Here is a 7,579-nt window from a genome sequence, read left to right on the forward strand (position 1 = left end):
TAGGGTGAGGAAAGAAAACGGACAGAAGTAGGCACCAGAAGTATCTGCAACAAATAGAGTTTCCAGGTGAGCGTTGAGCTGGGGGTGTGGATCAAAACATAGTCACTGAGCATCAAGTAAGGTTTTCCAGAAAATTGACCCTATAGAGAAAGTGAGAAGTTCTGTGGTGGCTGAGTGAGGCTTCAGGAAAGTGGATGGAAGGGAGCTCTCTTCAGCATGACTGCTCCAAGGAAACTGCAAGTGGGTGACCTGGCAGAGGCTGGGCTGGCATCTGTTCATCCACAGAGGGAAGTATTTCCTTAGTCTCCTCTGTGATATGGGTGCCCTGGCAACAGGACATGAAAAATACTGAAGACACTTAGATCCTCCCCATCTGTCTGTCTGTGTGTGTGTGTGTGTGTGTGTCTGTGTGTGTGTGTGTATAAGTTTTGCCTGCATGTATGTCTGTGTGTTCCTGTTACCCACAGAGACTAGAAGAGGATGTTGGATCCCCTGGATCTAGAGTTGTGAGCCACTAACTAGGTAATGTAGGAACAGAGCTGGTTCTGCAAAAGCAGCAAGTGCCCTTGACCACGGAGCTTCCTCTCTGGCTCCTTCGGGGATGGCTGTTATGAGACCCTTCAGTGGTACTTGTCTGCAATTAAGAGGTCTCTCCAAGAATGTTTAAAGAGAAAAGAACTGGGGGTTTGCATAAAGGTGAAAAGTCGTAAAGAGATGAACATAGTGGCAGACATGGTTTTAGACTAGAGTCCGTCCGTGTTCAAGCCACTTCCTGATGAAAGAGACACCAAGAGAAAGCTTTAAAAGCAGGAGAGACTTGAAGTCTGGAAGGTCTCCATCCAAAGCATTGGCCTGGTGAGACGCAGGAGGGTGTGCTAGCAACTTACTCCAAATTCATGCTAATAGCATGTGCAGGTGGAGCCTTTGGGGACTAATTAGGAGTAGATAAGGTGATGACCATGAGGCCTCTGTAATGGCATTTGTGAAAGCAGGAGAGACTCCTGCATCAGCATGCTTGCCCTGTCTCCCATATGATGCTGTCTGTGTAGTGTACTTGCGTTTGCCACCCTGCAGATCCCTGAGCAAATGAGCTTTTGTCTTTATCAAGTCTTGGATGCTGAGTTATAACAACAGGACTTTAAATGTATTACCATGAAGATGAGGAATTAAGTGAAATAGAATGTCAATGAGCCAATAAATTGGAAAAAAGTAAAAACAGTATTTTAAATAAAGTTATGATTTAAATTTCCAGGTGTAGGGCAGTCGGAGTTTGCTGTGGCTGACATGGTCGATATGTTTGTTTTATTGCTGCCGCCAGCAGGAGGGGATGAACTGCAGGTAAGATTTTTGGTGCTTTGGTCCTCCCATAATTATCTCTGAAAGAACAAATGTGCAGTATAATATTATTGCAAATTACGTTGAAGGTAGTGTTTGAGTAACATCATTCCCATTGGCTAGAGGCCATGAGGCCACAGGCTGTTTCTCTGTACATGTGGTTTGTTTTTCTCAATTAACAATAATAAAAGATGTGACTCTGAGCTACATATACAACTTAAACATTTCCCTATACAGCACAGAAGTGACTGTAGTAAATAGAGGGCTTTGGTCCATAGAGACCACAGTATCATGGGTGTTTGTACAACGCCTGGCTCTGAAGTAATTCATGTGGTAGATACTGTTGGGTAGCATACATACTGTATAACAGTACAGCACTCTCCCCCTCTGTCATTCTATCAGTAGCCAGCCCAAGTCCTTCCCTTCCTTCACTTCAGACACCAGCTGGGTTTCCAGGTGATGGGTACTGCCGAGCTACAAAGCTGAAGGCTCCCACTTCTTCTCAGGTGCAATAATTCATGGGAATAACTCAAATATTCAGGGAAATTCTACAATCAGGTTTATGATAAACTCTAGCCTAATGAAAAAGAGACACACAGAAGGGGTGTGTGTGTGTGTGTGTGTATGTGTTACTTAGACACACCCACACACTGTGCAAAGGGCTGGGAACTCTGTGGGTGGGAGAGAGGCAGACACACCCATGATTATATGAAAGGGTTTTTGATTCTTTTCTTTTTTAAAAGTGATCGAGCCTTTCTTGGCTCTGGTGGGCTTAACCCAGGGGACTAAGGTGTTAGGTAACCAGCAGTTACCAGAGTGACTCTCAGCCGATGACTATGGAGTTAGTTATCTCGTGTTGATGAAGAAGAAGGACTGGTTGAGGGGTGAGCAAATGAAAATTGATTTTATTGAGGAAAATGGACTCTTGAGTGGGAGGGCTGTCCCAAGAGAGGGCCCGTGATGCTGTATAATGGTCTGTGTGGGACTGAGGTCGGGAAGTGCGTGGAACCTGAGATGCTCGTTCCTGAGACTTACCATTCGTGGGCACATCATGCACCAGTCAGTGAGCACCCCCCACTCTGTGTGTCCCCTTGGCTCAACCAGAGTAATATTTTGTTCCTCCAGTCTCAGTGGTCATAAGTCTCCATCACCTTTTGTCTCTCAGCTTGCCTTACTTACTTGGTAGGCTGCTGATCAAGTCACTTCCCTTCCTTGTGCTCAGGCTAGGTGACTAGCTTATAACCTACCACCCACCCTCACTCCCTGCAGTGAGCTGGGCCACTAGCTCTTGTCTCCATAAGATGCTATGAACTGCCTCCTGTCACCATCATGCTTTATCTTGATTATCTGTCTACTCAACATCTGGATAGATCTCACCAAGTTAGTCTCTAAATTTGAAAGGGATTTCACAGATGACTTCCATAGTCCAAGGGCTGGTACATTTAGCTAATTCAGTTATTATTCTGGCACATGAACTCAGGAAGACACAGAAGAAATGACAGAGGAGTGACTGGTGTCAGACAGTCATGGTGTCTGCTGTTGTCTTGTTCTCAGGGTCGTTGGGAGCAAATGGGATGCTTCTGATAAACGTGCTTCTTCTGCTCTCTCTAGGGCATCAAGAGGGGCATCATTGAAATGGCAGATTTGGTTGTTATAACTAAATCTGATGGAGACTTGGTTGTGCCAGCCCGCAGGATCCAAGCAGAGTACGTGAGCGCACTCAAGTTGCTCCGTAGGCGCTCGGAAGTCTGGAGGCCAAAGGTTGGCTTGTGTTCCTTTCTGTGTTCTTCACTGAGTGGACTGTGGACCTGAGGAGAGAGGCTATAGGTCTCATGCTAGACATATACTCAGCCTTTGCTTGAATGTACTTTGGAAAACTATGACAAAGCCAGATTTGTAGCACTAATTTTAAATAGAATTTTTCAACCACAAGATGCCAAAAACTAGAGTGAGGTGACAGCTGAGCCTGCTCAGCACCCATTAAACCATTTAGAAGTAAAAGGAGGTTCGTCCTAAAGGAACTGTCCTTAAGATTATGGAATACTCATGGTTTGAGTATGTTAGGATTTGGGGAGCAGAGCAAAGGCTTGCGATGTGGGACCTTCAGTCATGTTATTTTCAGTAAGTTAAGAAAATGAAGAAAAATCCTGTGGGAAGCGGTGCACTCACATTGACGCCAGCAGCTTATCTGCATCGTGAGAGCAGTGGACCCTTCACTACTGTTGGCTTCTCCAGTGACTCCTGTGCGTGGCTGGCTATCTTGTCCATGGAGGTGCTGGGCACTTGCTCAGCCTTGTCCTGATAGCATAAGGAAGAGAGCTTGTCCTCAGCTTGGCTTCATCTCTGGCCCCTAGGCCCCAGGGAACCCTCCCTCCCATTGCCTCTGCTTATCCCATGAGGCTCAAAAGTTCTCTGGGATTCTCTTGATCGTCTATCTATCCAAGCCATCCTAAGTTAAAATATATTTCTGAGCTAAGAATTGGGCCTTAAATTGGTGTCTTGTTTCTGCCAGGCTATTAGTAATACAGTGTGCATACTGCAGTGTACGCCAGTGTGTTGCTCTGACACAGCAGCAGCATCCCATTCTGGTCTTTTGTCTTGTTTCTATAAATGCTAAGAATTCTTTGGCAAATCGCAGACATCCTGTGACATAATAGTTCTGCTTCTGCCTTCTCAATAGGTGATTCGAATTTCTGCCAGAAGTGGAGAGGGCATCACTGAGATGTGGGACACAATGAGAGAGTTTCAGCACCAAATGCTGGCCAGTGGGGAGCTGACTGCCAAGAGACAGACACAGCACAAAGTCTGGATGTGGAATCTCATTCAGGAAAACGTCTTAGAACACTTCAAGACCCATCCCAGCATCCGAGAACAGATTCCCCTGATGGAGAGAGAGGTCCTCACTGGAGCCCTCTCCCCAGGACGAGCAGCAGACTTATTATTAAAAGCTTTTAAAAGCAGACACTAATAAATTTATCCTGTGCAATCACTTTGTAGAGTTTCCCTGAGTGTTGAATATCCAAAATATCACCTGTGTGTTTATCTGTTACACCTGTATAATGCCCCGGCTGGGAACTGCTTGTAACCTTGAAGCTGTGGGTGGTGTGGTTAGACACACAGCAGCTAGGAGACCCTGCTGTGTGGGACTGGTTCCACTGTATCCCTTCCTTATGCCCTGCCATGCTGGCCTGCTAAGTAGTTTCTTCTCAAGACTCAAAAGTGGAGGAAGCTCAGGAGGAGAAAGAAGACCTTACATTTTGAAATGGTTACATCAAGTCTGTTCTCTGAATTGCCAGAGAAAATATAAGCCAGAATGACCACATTTCTGAAAACTTACTTGAGGCCAGAACAACACACACCAGGTTTCTTAGAATTGAAAGTCCTGATTGGCATTTAGTGTACCAGACTATTCTAAGAATTTCTGAAGTGGCCATGTATACTTGTAACAAAACAGCTGGAATGCTGTGAGTCCAGTTTTTAAACTCCACTTGGCTCGACTTAGAAGGTGTCCTCGCCATTACAGCGGAAAGGGAAAATGAGCTACAGAATTGGGACCCAAGTTCCCTAGAGACTCAGGTAGAATTAGGACAGTTCAGGGTCACTCAGTTTGAAAATTATGAAGTATTTCTGTTTCTACTTGCCTTGTCTTGGCCAATTTACTTGACATTAGACCTACTTTTGTGTGTGTGCATATGTGTGTGTGTGAACACACACTGTGTATACTTGCGTGTGGTGGCAACAGGTCACCATTGGGTATGTTGTGTATGTTCTACTGCTGTCCACTGGTTTTGTGTTTGAGACAGCATCTTACTATGTAGTCCTAACTGGCCTTGAACTCATGCTGTAGATCAGGCCAATCTTGAACTCAGATCCACCTGGCTCTGCCTCCTCAACGCTGAGATAAAGGTGTGCACCACTGCGCCTGGCTTATCCACCTTTCTTTTTAAAAGAAAATGTCTCTGAATGTGAAACTTAGCAATTCAGCTAGCCCCAGGGTCCTGTCCTCTCTGCCCCTACAGTATTACAGTGGTGGATTATGGGTACAAAGCATGGGTCCTGAGGTCCTAAGGGTCCTAAACTTGGACCCTTAGGCTTGCACAGCGAGCACTTTCCAAACTGAGCTGTGTCCCCACAGAAAAAGTACATTTTCTTGATGCTGAAGAAGATGAGGTCTACAGAGGAAGCACACAGCAAGGACTACAAGGCTGACCTCGCAGGTTAGGCCTTGTGTTTAATCCAGACCCCATCGCCTACTCTAAGCCTGAACATTGTAACCTAACATGTAGGCTTCCGTTTCTTACCTGGCAAAATGGGGTTGGTGGATAACTATGGAGTTGGTAAGGATTAAATTATTCAGGAAAACGATTTCATTATCATGGAGGCATATAGGAAATATTGTCTGCTGTTTTATACTAAAGTTGTAGATCCCTAAAGCTACATAAACCTTATTTATAATTTAAATTTCTCCATGGTCTTATTACTATCATCATGTTCTGATGATATTTTATAATTGCCTTTACAACCCCAGCTCTGCTTAATTCTTTGAATGACTTAAACTATTTGATGGTAGTTACAACTATGTACATTTGGGTAAAATTATTTGTAGGTATAAAATTTCTCCCAAATAAAACACCCTTTCAGCAGTTTTACACATACTTTATTCTGGACTCTTTAGGATATTTTACACAATGTGTCAACTCTTACAGTAACTAATACTGTGCCATCAACCAGAGCTGTATGCGGAGTATCTGGATACTATTATTGGTTTTCAAAGCCCACACCAGTCTCAGTCTCCTTCTGCCTGCTGTCTGTGGATCAAGATGTAAAGTTCTACTTCTCCAGCACCATGCCTGCCTGTCTGCTGCGTTCTTCCTACCATGATAACCACGGGTCAGCTGTCTGGAACTGTAAACAGGCCTCCACATTAAATGCTTTCTTTTATAGGAGTTGCATTGGTCATGGTGCCTCTTCACAGAAATAGAACAGTAACTAAGAAGCAGACATAACCAAGGTTTGCTCTTCAGTATTTCTACATACAGGAACCCCTCTGCTTTCTGGAGAAAACTTACCTCACAAAACCACAAATGCAAGTTAACTCTCATAAATAACACTCAACGGCTGGCAGTTGTTAATTTTCTGATAGGATCACCTTAGGTTAAATCACAAGCTCCCCCAGAACAATAACACCTCCATTTTACAAAAGAAGAAATTGAACATCAGTGATATTAGGAAATAAATCTCCAGGTACTGTTCCTAAAAGTGATGCATGATCCATTCTTTATTCGAACAGTGCTATTTTAGGAGTTGTAAGCACTCCACGAACTCTATTTTATTCTTTCTATAAGTCAGTCCTGTGACAGATATCTGCATTTATAGACAGTTCCATGGTACAGAGCAGATAAGGCCCTGCATATAATTCAGACAGGAAGGTCCATGATATTTTCATTTCTAAGTCCTTTCTTTTTTTTTTTTTTTTTTTAAAGATTTATTTATTTATTATATGTAAGTACACTGTAGCTGTCTTCAGACACTCCAGAAGAGGGCACCAGATCTCGTTACGGATGGTTGTGAGCCACCATGTGGTTGCTGGGAGTTGAACTCTGGACCTTCGGTAGAGCAGTCGGGTGCTCTTACCCACTGAGCCATCTCACCAGCCCTCTAAGTCCTTTCTTTAGCTTACTGTTCTCTTTGGTATTTTGTAGAAGAGTACCTTGAGGGACGTCTCTGTTGACTTTCTGCTTATGCTAGAAGGTAGCACTTTAGAAGTTAATAATCAACCTCACACACAACAGAAGTCAGTTCTATTGGCTTCTGTATCATGTAGGCTAGAAATGGCACATGTAATAGTGTGGGCAGAAAGAACTGCTCATCTAACCACACAGGGAGAAGAGCGAGCCAGCCTCAAGAACACAGATTTTGGGAGGATGCTCCTCTTCATCCCCATTCTGTGCATTCTGGCTCCACCTTCCTGGTCCTCCCACATAGCTCGAGATGAGGCAACCAAAGGACTTAGCAGAGGAAGGATGTCTCCTATCTTCACACATTTGAGTCCACAGGACTCAAGGAAGCACTCAGATTAGCTTACCTGACAGTTTCAGGTCTCTACAAGGGGTGGGGGAGCTATGAGTACCAGGAAACACTTGAAGTTGGGGGAAAGCCCAGTTTCTACAATGACAGCATTGGTAGTCACAGGGGAAAGTAGGATGCTAGGCAGACAGAACACATTTAGAACAGATGCTTTAAT

The 7,579-nt window shown here is 44.2% G+C and overlaps 1 protein-coding gene across 6 annotated transcripts in view; it reads left to right on the forward strand.

Moving 5' to 3' along the window:
- Nucleotides 1–4,325, forward strand: part of Mmaa (metabolism of cobalamin associated A) — a 28,374-nt gene extending 24,049 nt beyond the window's left edge. For all 6 annotated transcript variants that reach the window (XM_021170543.2, XM_029480901.2, XM_085843797.1 and 3 more), the window contains 3 exons: nucleotides 1,253–1,338; nucleotides 2,947–3,096; nucleotides 4,016–4,325. In XM_021170543.2, the coding sequence (XP_021026202.1) occupies nucleotides 1,253–1,338; nucleotides 2,947–3,096; nucleotides 4,016–4,303 (524 nt within the window). In that variant the 3' untranslated portion in view covers nucleotides 4,304–4,325. The remainder of the gene's footprint in view (nucleotides 1–1,252; nucleotides 1,339–2,946; nucleotides 3,097–4,015) is intronic.
- The last annotated feature ends 3,254 nt before the right edge of the window (nucleotides 4,326–7,579 follow it).

The sequence above is a fragment of the Mus caroli genome, unplaced genomic scaffold (genome assembly GCF_978045245.1).
Source record: "Mus caroli unplaced genomic scaffold, Mus_caroli_1 scaffold_10, whole genome shotgun sequence".
In the NCBI taxonomy this organism is placed as follows: Eukaryota; Metazoa; Chordata; class Mammalia; order Rodentia; family Muridae; genus Mus; species Mus caroli.